Source organism: Anomalospiza imberbis, chromosome 7 (assembly GCF_031753505.1).
Source record: "Anomalospiza imberbis isolate Cuckoo-Finch-1a 21T00152 chromosome 7, ASM3175350v1, whole genome shotgun sequence".
Taxonomy (NCBI): domain Eukaryota; kingdom Metazoa; phylum Chordata; class Aves; order Passeriformes; family Viduidae; genus Anomalospiza; species Anomalospiza imberbis.
Genome location: NC_089687.1, coordinates 23,360,746 through 23,374,220, shown reverse-complemented (window position 1 = coordinate 23,374,220; position 13,475 = coordinate 23,360,746). Strand labels below are relative to the sequence as shown.

General features: G+C 36.3%; 1 protein-coding gene across 6 annotated transcripts in view; it reads left to right on the top strand.

The window, feature by feature from the left end:
- SESTD1 (SEC14 and spectrin domain containing 1) overlaps positions 1-8,898 on the top strand; it is a 48,828-nt gene extending 39,930 nt beyond the window's left edge. For all 6 annotated transcript variants that reach the window (XM_068196009.1, XM_068196008.1, XM_068196007.1 and 3 more), the window contains 5 exons: positions 2,376-2,457; positions 2,780-2,902; positions 3,797-3,988; positions 5,787-5,908; positions 8,147-8,898. In XM_068196009.1, the coding sequence (XP_068052110.1) occupies positions 2,376-2,457; positions 2,780-2,902; positions 3,797-3,988; positions 5,787-5,908; positions 8,147-8,276 (649 nt within the window). In that variant the 3' untranslated portion in view covers positions 8,277-8,898. The remainder of the gene's footprint in view (positions 1-2,375; positions 2,458-2,779; positions 2,903-3,796; positions 3,989-5,786; positions 5,909-8,146) is intronic.
- The last annotated feature ends 4,577 nt before the right edge of the window (positions 8,899-13,475 follow it).

The following is a 13,475-nucleotide window of genomic DNA, read 5'->3' as shown; positions in this document are numbered from 1 at the left end:
TTTCCTGTCTTTGTAAATGCCCTGAAGTGAGAATTTCCTTTTAGATGGAGTTATGAAAATATGTAAGAGGTGTCTTTTATATCTCAGCAGTTTGAGATGGAAGTATAATATAATTACAGTAGTGGTGATGGGTGTAAAATTACATAACAAACAGCCTTGTTTATCCTCTTTATCACAAACTGTGTCCTTTGCATATGGTATTTTCATTCCTGAAGAGATAGGAAGACAAATGAGGTGAGGGTACAAAATGGAGGCACAGAGTTCAAAAGAGCAGATGATAGGATACAGGACCATACAGTCACCCAGGACATGGGGTATGAGTTTTGGAAAATCATATAGAGTGGGGGGATGAGGTTGGCAAAAATGTTGGAGGGAGCTGAATTTATAAAAAGGATGGATTTTGCTGGTCATCCTCTTCCTCCAAAATTTGATTATTTATAATTAAAGATGTAGTAGTACTGGATTTTCTCTAGTACTTCTTTTTTTTTCCTACTCAACAGTGTGAAAGAATTAGATGCTATTGCCAGTATTACTGCTGGAAGCCCTGAGACAATGTAATGCTGTCCACAGAAAGGGCCTGACATTCAAGGGCATTGGCTGAGCAAAGAGGTGCCTCTAGGCAATAGCAAGGACTAGTGAGCATCAAATTACCCATTTTACAAATTAATTCCACTATTCTTAAATTGTTTTCTTAGGGAGCTTAGTATAAGGAGCTATGTGTTTTGGTAGTGCTTAGAGAAAATACTGTTTTAAGCCTGCCCTCTGAATGCTATTAATTTACGCAATACTTGTGTTTAGAGGGCCAGCTGCAAAAAGCTACAGAGGATGTGCAGTAAAATGGCAGTGGGATTTCCATAGTAAGAAAAGAGATGTGCATGGGAGAAAGAAGGACTTTGTATACACAGTAATGGACTCTGAATCAGCTGTGAACTCAAAGATAAACATTGGAAAACTTGCAGAAATTGCTTTAGTGTTCAAACACACAGGGAAAATCAAGTAGAATGCCAAGAATTATTAGGAAAGGAATAAAAATTGAAAGAAGAATGTCATTGTGTCACTGTATAGATTGGTAGTCAATTTCTGTTTGTGTTACACAATTCTGGTCCGTATTCTCAGAAGGGTTATAGAATTGTGGGAAATCAGAGGACTAAAACATCAATAATGTTTCCAGACAAAGGTATGAGGCAGCTTTCAGATTGTGAAAGATTAGACAAGATTATTTAGCCTTGATGAGAGACAAAAAAGTAAAAGGACTATCTCTCTCTCAGTAGCATATAGTAGTATTTTTTGTGACATTTAATTTTTTTTCCAAGTTCTTTGAATGTTTCTTGTTGTTTACATACACATGTGTTGTAATGTTTATTTTTAGAGGCATTTTGCTGCTTTAATTATGATTTTGGAATCCATAAACTGTTTTCTTACATTATTAGAGCAGCTGATGTCCTTTCTGTGAGCATTGCAAGACATGTAACAAAACACAGTGTGCTAACAAACTGTTCTTTGGAAAAGCTTATGTTTGTAACCAGTTTGGAAAAGATCATGCACACAGTCTTTTGCGTTTGCTTATATAGCCAACTGTTGTTGACATTAGTAATTCCATTTGCGCTGAACAGGAGCATGAGTCTTGCTGTCTACTTAGTAGGCTCTGAAATTAAAGTGGAAAGCATTCTGCTAGATGTATTAGCTTAGGTCTCATTGTGGAAGGAGAAGAACTTCCAACACTTTTGTTGGAATTCTGGAGAAGGAACTGAAAACTGTGCTCAACTCAGAACAAGATAATTAGGATCGGTTTTTATATCAATTAGATTTTGAAATGCTTCCTGACAAATAAAGCAAAGAACATCATCATAAGGGTTCAGGTATTACCTTCTGTAATCAGCTAAAAAGAAAAATGGAAAAATGTATTATCTTTTAAACAGCCTCATTGTATTCATCAAGAAAACATTGCCCCCAACAAACAGTACAATTCAGAATTATGCCAGGTTGAAGCCCACTTTAATCTGAATTTTAATAGGATAAAGTCTGTCTTAACCACATAAGCCTCTGTTTTGCAGAGCTTACTAGTGCAGAAGGGTAAGGAACCTGGGATGCTGCTGCAAGACCTTGTAGCTATCTCTGGTGTTACTGCCTCCAGCTTAGCCATATCAGGAATCTTGAGGATCATGATTTTGGTGACTTGGAGTGCTCAGTTCTATTTATTGCAAGTTTTTATTGTCTGTGGCATGAGGTATTTTGGCCAAGCTAAGCAGCTTTGACCACCTTTTCATGAGTGCTTGTATATTAATGTTTCTCACTTGAAAGTATTGTTGTCAATGTCAGAGTGTTTTGTGTCTGCTGTACAGGTGTTGATGAATCTTTCTGTGCTGCTGTTTAAGGTGCGAGGATATGGTGGATGTGCGGCGACTGAAGATGCTTCAGATGGTGCAGCTATTTAAATGTGAAGAGGATGCTGCTCAGGTATGGAAATACCTCTAGAATTTCATCATTCTGATCTTTGTAGTCCACTGGGTTGATTTATGGGGGCTGATAATTTTACAGTACTTTTTTTGCAACTTTCAAATGTAGTTTTATTTAGGGAATATGTACAGTGAAAATAAAGGATATAGCAATGTCTGCAAATAGTATATTTGAGGACTGCATGCATGATCTACCAGCTTGTGACAGCTCATTTAACTTTTTTTCTGTATCAAAAGTATATGCTAGTACTGAAGTAATGTCACCCTTCTGGTTTAATTTCTTTTTAATGTATTGGTTTTTATTCTTTTGGCTTGTTTTTAAGGCGGTAGAATGGTTAAGTGAACTGTTGGATGCTCTGCTGAAGACACACATCCGACTGGGAGATGATGCTCAAGAAACAAAAGTTTTACTGGAGAAACATCGAAAATTTGTTGATGTTGCACAGGTGAAATGTGTTCTTTTTTTTTAGCAATACGGGGTTTGTGCAGTGTCACATCCTCTCCTAAACAGAATCAATATCTATATGGACAGCCATTGAACAGCTGTCACTGGTCTTACTGGTTTGCCTTAATGCCTGAGTGAAGAAATTGATTGCTGAAGTCGGCGATGGGCCTAATGGGATGTGGCAGTTCGTCAAGAGCAGCAATGCTGCAGGTCACTACCTTAGTTAATCTTCACAGAGGCAATGCAAACAACCAACCAAAGTTCATTGGCTTTTGTGAAAGATATATCTCAAACAGTCTTTAAAATAACTTCTGACAAGCTGGGCCAAAGCATCTGGTCAGATATTTTGTTAGTAGTTTACTGCTTTTAGGAGTGTCTAATTTGGACTTGTTAATTAACAGATGTGGTATTTTCTAATTCCACCTGTTGCACTGGAATTTCCTCTTTTGATGAATAAGAGTTGATGATGACGGGAGGGTCATTTGCTGTTACAGTGATGTGCCTCAGGGCACCTGGATGCTGGCTGACCATAGACATGGTGCCAGTGGAGTCAGGGAGACAGTCCTCTCAGCAGTGGATATCGAGTATCCCTTGGAAGATCCAAACAGCTATTCGAAATTCTTGGGAAGCTCTCTTCTTTTGCCAGTGTGAGCACTAGGCAGCAGCAGATATTGGATTTTTTTTTTAAGTGAGAGCACTGTTTGGTCATTACAATTTTATTCTTACTTTATCAGCATTTTCTAGTAGACCAGATTAGTTCAATGTACTTTGTGAATCTAAATTGTGGAGCTTCCATAAACTTGCCTGCTATTGCTGCTTTAAGATGCTGTTTCATTGCCAGGTAAAGTGCAGGGTTTTTACATGCACTTACTCTCCCATCCCCTCTAATTTTTAGAGTACTTACGATTATGGGAGACAGTTACTACAGGCAACAGTGGTCCTATGCCAGTCCTTGCGATGCACTTCAAGGTCCTCAGGGGACACACTTCCCAGACTGAACAGAGTGTGGAAACAGTTTACAGTGACTTCTGAAGAGAGAGTACACCGGTTGGAAACAGCTGTTGCATTTCATTCAACTGCTGAAAAGGTGAGTGTTGTGTTTTATTAAGAATCAAAATTTCTTACCTGAGTTCAGGCAAACAAAATGTAAGAAATATGAAGTTGCCAATGTGTACGTTTACCCTTTCTAAATATTTTTTTAAATGGCAGAAAGAAGAATTCACTTATATTTTTGCAAGCATTAACTTCAGTACTTAATGTAATAATTTTTTATATACCTATATTGGTATAGGACCTGCTTAACAAAAAGGAGAACGGCACTGTTCAAATGGGAACTCTGATATTGATGATAAAGTATTTCTTTGTGTCTTTTAGACTGTAATTCTTAAAAGCCAGGAACACTTCTTTGTGCAAGGTATGATACAAAGCTATAAGGTCATTTAAGTTCTTTGGAGAGTTAAAGGTGTATTGCCCTTTAAGCTGTATGGATTTGAGATGGGATAACCTTCTCACAAACTGTAAATGAGGGCAGCTCATGCCACTTTAATTTCCCCACATGCTGTCTTGTTCCATCTTGTATTTTGCTCCTGGCAGGGTTTGAACATGCGTTCTTCCTGAGCACATCTCTACCTTGGTATGGTTTTCAGACTCCTATAACCAAATGTCTCACTGCTGCACCCAGTCAAGTGATGCAAGAAGCACAGTGGAGGATGAGCAGTCAGCAGCAGTGTGATGAGGATTAGTTGCAATTCAGTAACAGCTTGCTGAAGAGGAAAAATATTGAGAGCTTTCAAATGCTTAAATTTGAGACAATGTCCTCTAATGTAGGTCATGAGGTGGGGCCTTTTTATACACAGCTGCTTTTTTTTATGAAGTGGTGTGTTTTAAAAAATCAGTTTAGAGTATGCATCTCAAATATTGATAATAAAATTGCATATAACTGCAAAAAACCCAGATCTTGGTAAAAGAAAATCATTCTGTCATTGAAAGAGAGCATGGATTCAGAGTTTGCTCCTTGGTTTTATTCATTTCTTATTTGTATTAGTGGAAGATACTTCGAATTTGCAGGCATTGGGAGTTGATGGAGGTTCACAAAAGCAGAAATATATCATCTATGCTTCCAGAGATTTACCTGATACCAAATGAAATTTCAGTAGTTCATGAACTCCTAGAAGAGTTGAATCTCTCAATCCATATTATGAGCATTCTTTCATTATTGCAGTAGTTAATTGCTGGGTTTAGGCAGTCTTGAGTTTAAAGAAAAGTAAATTAATGGCTGAAAAAACAATGCTCTTGTTCAAAAACCTTATTCTCATTCACTGTTGGACATATGAGTCTGTGTGGAAAATAGATTGTTAATATCCATGCTGCTTTGATAAAAAGTAAGAAGTGGCAGTGTGAGAAGTAGAAGAAAATAGAGTACTGAGTGCTAGGATTGGATTACCATCCCATCTGGAAAGACTTGTGTTCAGATTTTTTTAGTCCTACTTGTTCTGTGCCAGATGTAGTTTTTAGTTTTGAAACCTGTTGTAGGAGTCTTCATTGACCATGGTGTTTCCACTTTACATTATTGTCTTGTATGTTTAATGATGTCGGTCGTTATTTTAAGGCATTTCATATTTGTTGCAGGAATATTGTCTAGGAAGACTACTTTTTATTCCCTCTCAGTAGTAATGTAAAACATTCTAATACAAAACACTGGTAGCCCTGAACTATCTTCTTAATCATTATTTGCTTTTCTTGAATTATATATGTCAGTTGATCTCATGTAAATGTGTTAGTGGAAATGCCAAAAGAGCATTCACTCTGGCAGTTAATGGCACTTAAAAAACTACATGCTATCCCTTGTGTACTTTATTCTGTATTTTCTTACTTCCATTAAACAGATTTTGCAGGAATGTCCAGAGCAGCCTGAAGCTTTTAATGAAATGGATCAATTTGATGAAATTGAAGCAGTTGGGAAATCACTGTTGGACAGACTAACAGTGCCTGTAGTTTATCCTGATGGGTATGTAGAATGGTTTCTAATGCCTTTGGAATAATGCTTTTGGTAAAGTTGTATAATAGTCTCATACGTAGAAGAATCCTGAAGGCTTATTGCTGAAATAGAAAAGTGAGCATGTTGTTTTTATAAAATTTGAAATAGGACCTATCTGCTTTCTGTGAAAAAATGGGAATTTTTAATGAGTATTAATGCACTGCCTTTTTAAAGTAGTGACTTTTTCAAACTGAATGATTATTAGATTTATGCAGTCTTGGCACCAGCACAGTATGCAGAAGTAACAGAAGAATGACCAGTCCCAGTCTCTTCTCCCTGCAAAAAGATACCAGATGAGAATTACAGGATTTCTATTTATTTGCAATTCTATCTAAGCCAATATATTGAAGATAAATTTATATTTTATTTTTTCGGTAAACAAAACAGTACTTCCCTCGAGAATTATTCATATTAACTTTAAATTAGTCGTTCTCTTGAGCTACAAAAGCAAATTGAATTTGGAATCTCAGCCATAATAAAACTCAGTTCTGTGTGTTTAATGATGTCTATTGTTATTCTGAGCTCATAGTAAATTTCTGCATGAGTTACAGCCAAGCTATGGAGCAAGTCTCTCTGGTGTGTAGGATGCCACACCATAATGAAAAAGGTCTGAAATAAGCATATTGAATTAGAGGCTGAAATCTTGTGAGATAACATCAGGCAACTGCATTAAGCATTACCTGAAGTCTACCTGAAAAACACAATTGCAGGAAGCTGGTCATGAAAATTTATTGTCATCATATTTCCAAAATGCCATCTGCCTTCTGTAGAGTAGATTCTTCAATGCAGAGTGCTAATCATGAAGATGAGCCAAGGCCTGAATTAGTAGTGATTTTCACTGTTCTTTCAGTAGTTTATTTGAAAATAGTGGAGGATTTTATAGCTGTGGAAAAAAAAATAAAACAAACAAAAAACTGACCAAAAACCAGATCAAGAAGTGTTTGTTGAAGTGTTTTTGTATCACTTCTGTATAGCGTATTCTAGTGACCTGGTAAAAGTAGCAACTGTTCAATCCTGAATATTATTTTTGACCCCTCTGGCATTTCAGTAGAGTTTTGCATATCCCCCTTCACAAAAATGGTGTGGTAGTTGTCCTGTATCTCAGGACCTCCTGCTCATCATCCTGGCATTCTGGTTTTGAAGTGTTTAGCAAATAGTTTGCAAAGGGTTTGCTCATTATTAGAAATAGTTTGAGATTTAAGAACATGCAAAATGTGATAAATGGTTGGAGGCGTTTTCATCAGCCTGTTCCCCTCTTCAGACTTTTGCCAGTATCTTTTTGGAAGCTCAGGTCACTGTTCCCTGTCCTGCTCATGGCTTCTGCTCTGTATGAGGAATTGCTGTGATCCGTGTGCAGTTATGCAGTCTGACCAGTTACCTCCTCAAATGAGTCTATTCCTGCAGAATAACTTTTCTGTCCAGTTTTGCCTGTCTGAAAGTCCTTTGTCCTACTGCCATTTCCAAAGTGTACAGCTTCTCTGCTTTGTAACTAGATTTAATACCTGCTCTTCTGAAACACATTTTCTGTTCAAACCCTCCCTTTGCTGACAGTTTGGTTAGTGGTTTGCCTAACATTTCAGCTGTTCTTTTTTGTATTTGAACTACACAGCCATGTTTTCAGCTTGAGAGGTAGATGGCATAATTTGACAGAATGTGGTTGACTTAACATGTGAAGAGTCCTTTAATAATGCAGCAATTTTATAAACTCAGAATTCATGGATAGGCAGGTATCATAGATTGTCACAGTATGCAAAATTGTCAGATGGACTTGGGGGAGAGCCAGAGAAGGGAGGTAAGAAAGAGAGTTGAGAAGCATCCAGTTGTGCTTCTAGAATAGTGCCTTGCTGTTCAAATCATAGATTGGTTTGGGTTGGAAGGGACATTAAAAATCATCCAGTTCCAATCCCCCTGCCATGGGCAGGGGCACCTTTCACTAGACCAGCAATGTCTCACCACCCTCAAACTTCTGTTGAGAGTGTCTTTTGGATATGAAAGGCTCATTGAGTATTTGTAACAGTTTCATAAAAATTTGGTGTTGGGTCTTTATTAGTAAGTCTCCAAAGCTTTTTAAAGATGGCTTTTAAACGACAAGAGGAAAAAGTGGTTATTTTTCTTATGCGCTTTGTGTTTTCTACTGCAATTAACAGATGTATTCATGTACTGACTTACTTACTACTGATAATTTATTGTGGTTTGGGTTTTTTCTAGGTCTGAGCAGTACTTTGGGAGCCCAAGTGATATGGCTTCTGCAGCAGAACACATCAGGGAGAAGATGAAGTTAGTTAGCCTGAAAAAGCAGCAGCTGAGACAACCAGAAGCCACTACCCCAGAGAGCTAATACTGACCTTGTCTATGAATTCATAACAGGACTTCAGTTTGTAATCCAGCATGTTGTTTGCATATTACAGAATTTGGTATAATATATTAAAATGCATTTCACAGCTGTTATGAGTCTCATCTTTTTTTCAAAGTAAATGTTCTCAGCATCTTAATACTGTACATCTATCAAGCCATAATTATTTAACATGCTATGAAACCATAGACTCCAAGTATCTTATGAAAAGGAACTGTAAACTTTGCACTGAAATTTGCTGTAAAGCTTTACCTGACCTGTCAGCTGCTTCTTAGTTAGACAGCTGATGCAAGCTTTGAGTGGTGCTAATTAAAGTGTTAGAAGTTCCATATTATGAAACTCTAGTTCTTTGTTTCCCCCATGCCCAGGTGATGTAGTAATTTTAGACTGTAAGGAAAGTACCTGCAGTGTAGACTGTGGTAACCCTGTAATTTTAATTTTAAATACTTAAAAAAAAAAAATCAGTTTTATTGTGCCAGTATGCAACCTGCCCATCAGATCTTTGATATATCAAATTCATTAAACAGATGTTTTCCTATTTGTATTGATAATGTATTAAAAGCTGTTTGTGCTTAATAAAAATCATCTTTTTAAAATCTAAGATAAATTTGTTCTGGTCTGTGTTTCCAAATATTGTTTATGTTACATTTTTATGATAAATGGTAGTAAAAATAATTACTCCCCCAATATGTTCAGAAAGTCTGTATAATTTTTCTTATGAACTACATTGTAGCTATAAGGGAACTGCTCTTGAATATTATTGTTGGGTGTGAAAGTCCTGGTTATTTTTTTCTTTCTTCCTGGTAGCAGTACTTGCATAAAAGTAAGATGGTATTTGCATAAGTCAGTGTTATATTAATCATAGTTTTGTTCCCTTGTACGACTGGCACATGTCTCCTGTGCTGTATTTCTAAGTCCTTTGTTTCCCTTTCAATGGAGAGCCCTGAATAATGTGAATATCCCTGTTGGTACCTTTGTGGTTAAAGGTTTTTGTGTAATGAAAGAGAAATTAACATGAGGTTCATAACTTAAAACCATGAGATTAGTAATAAAATGAAATTTATTCAGAGAAGGGAATTGGATTGAAACCAAATCAGCTGTCTACATGGCTTGGTTAACTTTTTAATCTTCAGGATGCAAACTGGATACATCAATTATTATACTTTTGGAAGATGGTGTGGGATCTGACCATTTTAGAGTACTCTGTGTGGAACAAACAACGTAAGTCTGAGAACTCTGTTATCTCACTATACTTCGCTCACAGTAAAGATAATGCTCTCTTCCTACAGGCATTGCTATTACTCTGCAGATTTTCCTGATGGATCTGTCTTCAAATACTGTATTTACTTATTTTTCTTAGTTTTATGTATTTTTTCCAGAGGAATGTGATGTTTTAAATCAAGCCACTTAAAAAAAAAAAACAGTAATTCCAAATTAATGGCTTTCCTGTAAATTCAGTGATAAAGGTATTTTTCCTCTTAGAGTGTTTTGGCAGAGGAATTTCTTTTTTTTAATGTACTTAATGCAATGTTAAAATGTTACTTTAATATTAATTTAGAACTAACTGAAGTTTTACAGACTTTATTTATAAAGAGACTTTTTTTACACAGTCTTTTCAAATTTAATTTAGTTGTTTAATTGCATTTGAGAAAGCTGATGTTATTACAGCTAATATTTGGAGGATATAAACTCATTTAGAAAGAACTGAAACATGAAAAGTATGCATATATTTAATATAAAGTGCAAACACGTAAGTTATTAATAAGCACTGTCTCCAGTTCTGCAGCATTTGTAAATTGAATCTGCTTACAGTAAATAACGGTCTGCAGTATAAAATCTCATTAAAATATTAGAGTAAGCAAGTATTACAAACACTTTATTTTCAGGGTTTTATTTTATGTTTTATTTTATTTTAGGGTTTTTTTAATTTTGTTTTTTTGGTTTTTTGTTTTTTTGGGGTTTTTTTACTATGTTTAAGGGCTCAATGCTGTATGCAAATCCAGGGCAGTATCAGAAGCTCTTCAGTCATTCCTGTGACAGCTGCATGCACAACTTGGGACTGGTGACTGCTCACCCCAGTAACCCTGATGTTAATTTTGGCTCAGTGTGTGTAGTCCAATCTTGATGCTGCTCTTACTTGTCCTTTGACATTCCTAGGGGCCAGTGGATCCTGACTTTCACCCCGTTGACTCTGCTTGAGTCTCCAGTACAGCATCTTGGGCAGTGCCAGCTTTGCTCTGCCTTTCTGCTCTCTCCCTCTGGAATTCCTTGCCTTTAGGCAAACCAAGTGTCTGGCAAAGGGCTATTTACCAGCACTCTGCCATTTGCCCACTTTCTATGCATTAGGAATTGAGAGCAAGTAGTTTTCTGAGTCATGTTGCACAAGAGTCTGCCAGGTATTTCAAATCCTATGAGCTCTGAAACTTCCTAGCTTACTGAAACAATGGAATAAATGTTTTCTGTTAATACTGCTTTTGGGATTTTTGTGCTGATCGTTACTCTTACTCCATCCTCTGTGGTTGTACTTGGTACTGAACCTTTAGAACTAGACAACCTTTAATAGCCCACAAAGTCAATGAGATACAGATTTACTAAAAAGCAAAAAACCCTCTGCTCAAGTAATCCATTTTTACTTGTCTGTGCATTTACTACTGCAAAAAGAAAGGTAGCTTTACTTGTAGCTCTTCCTCTGCATTTTTTTGGTTGCAAAAATAATTCAAACAGTGGAATTCCAAAAGATGCAAATGTTTCAAGCGGGAAGGATTGATTGTAAGGACTGTAATTGTTATGCCCCTCGGTACATTACAACTAATGACTTGGAAGTGATGAAGTCAATTCTGTTCATGGTAATGAAATGAGCACTGAGATTTTCTGTGTTCCTGTTAGCCAAATTTGGAATTATTTGAAATGTTTAAAAATATGATGATTATTTGTTGCTCTTGCTGGTAAAGTAATCCTGAGTGTGCAGTTTTGTGACAGTGAATGGAAAGGTGATTGACTCAGTACATGCCATCCCTTTTTCCTAGGGCATCAGTTGGGCAGACTGACAGCCATAGAAAATGCTTATACCTACAAGCTTATGTTGCAAAATGTGTGTGGATTGTTGTTTTAGTGTCCGTAAAAATGTTTGGTGCTGTTCACCACTTAACTTTATATTGTGTTTAGTAGGATTAATGGGGTTACATTTTTATTGGAAAAGAAATAGATTTGGACCATGGACTTCTATAGCTTTGTGGGACTGACTAGTTCAGCATTCAAATAAAGCCACTCTGGAGGTGCAGCAGTGGGTGGAGAAGGGCTGTGTGCAGAGCAGGATCATATAGCACTTCTTGTTCCATCGTGTTGGCCAAGGATATCGGTGCCAGCTGACAAAAAGGTGAGGGGAACATTTTTTTCCATCACAGTAAAAAATAAAAGTGTTAGTAGGTCACGATCACAAAGCGAGGTTGTCATGGGCTTTCTGCAAAAGTAATGACATGTAATGGTGTTATAATAGCCTCTAGTTTCCTGAATTCTTTCTACAGGGTAATTTAAATTTGTTTAAGGAGATTATTAAGAAGAAGGAAGAAGGAAAGCTTTTGGAGCTACAGATGAAATTCTCTAATAGCTCTGAAGCTAAAATGCTGAGAGATGGATGAAAGCAAAGATTTGGTAATCCCTAACTTCTGAAGTATTGACTTATTATCTCTGCAGATTTTTTGATTGGTAAAAAGGGAGTTAATACTGAAAAATGGTAGGTTGTTAGATTTCTGTTCTAGTTTTAAAAAATATCTAGTTAAAAAAAATTATTGAAATATGTAGAATAAAAGTCCATACATATGTAATAGCTGCAAAAGTCCTGAATGTGAGCTGCAGAGCCACAAACTGTTTGAGTATCTGGAATTTGCATAACATGGTTCCAACTAATTCATTCATTCATTATCTCTTTGAAGAGGTATCATCTTTTCCAGGTTTGTGGAGAACTGGTACACTCTGAAATAAGATAAAAAGGCAAATAGTCAAGCAGTTCTTCTATTTGTGGATTGACTGTTCTGTAGTGTGCCATTTCCACGATTTCCTGATGTGTAGCAGCACAGGCAATTGCAGAGTTCCTTCTGCAGGATCAAAATCAGATGTTAGGAAAATATGTGATATCATTTTTAAATTATTGATTTCCACAGGCATCCCACTTTTGTTTCCTTCGGTTAAATAGTGACTGATGCCTGTCAAGACTGCATCTTCATTGAAAATTCTATTAGAAATCTAATTGCCTATCTTCTGCAATGCTATGGACTCAAGGGGTACTTCAAGATACTTTTCATCTAGGTTTACTGTGTGGAAATTCAGGTAAGACTAAATAACCACAGAAAAGGGAAATTAATTTCACACTTCTATTGGGTCCCTTTATACAGATCTCCCAAACAAAGGGTATTTTAGGACCATTTTTCTGTGATTCCAAGATTAATTTGGAACATGAAAGTGAATCACTGAAGGAACTTGTGAGAATATATCTGATTCTGTGAAATTGGAAGGCAACACATCACATATCAAAGATACTCATCAAAATAGATGGTTTTATGACTAAAATTTTAGTTATGTTGATACAAGAATGAATAGAAACAGCATATATTACAAGGTTTTTAGTATATTTAAAGCACCAATGAAACACTTGAGCTCAAAACAGCAAGGAAAATTAATGTGACAGCCTTCTCTTTTCCTGTCTGTTGACTTCAGTGTACATGGGTCTCTATTACAGCAAAAACTATGGGAATATAACACAGAGACAAGAGGAAGGCTGAGTCAGGAGATAAATACCTCTTGTGAAAAAAAAAATGCTTTCTTAAAATTCCATATGTGCTGAGGAAATATATTAGAAAACATTACAAAGGAAAGTGAAAATCCCCATTTTAATTTAAGTTCAATGAGAAAAGTTCAGCTAATTTTGCAGATACTAGTGATATTTACAGTTTATAGGCCAAAGAGCAGGGCTAACATTTCTGACTTTTGAATCATGAAGAAAAGCAAAGGAAATTTTATTTGGTATCATTTTGGGATACATTGAAAGAAGGTTGTTAGGTGGAAACAATTGGTTGGGTTAGCAAAAGTTGTGCAGATAATTTACATTCTTTTTAGTGCAGATAAACCACAGTTTTTAAATACTAATGCAGTTTCATTGGCAGTTTAATGACAACATTGCAACATCAA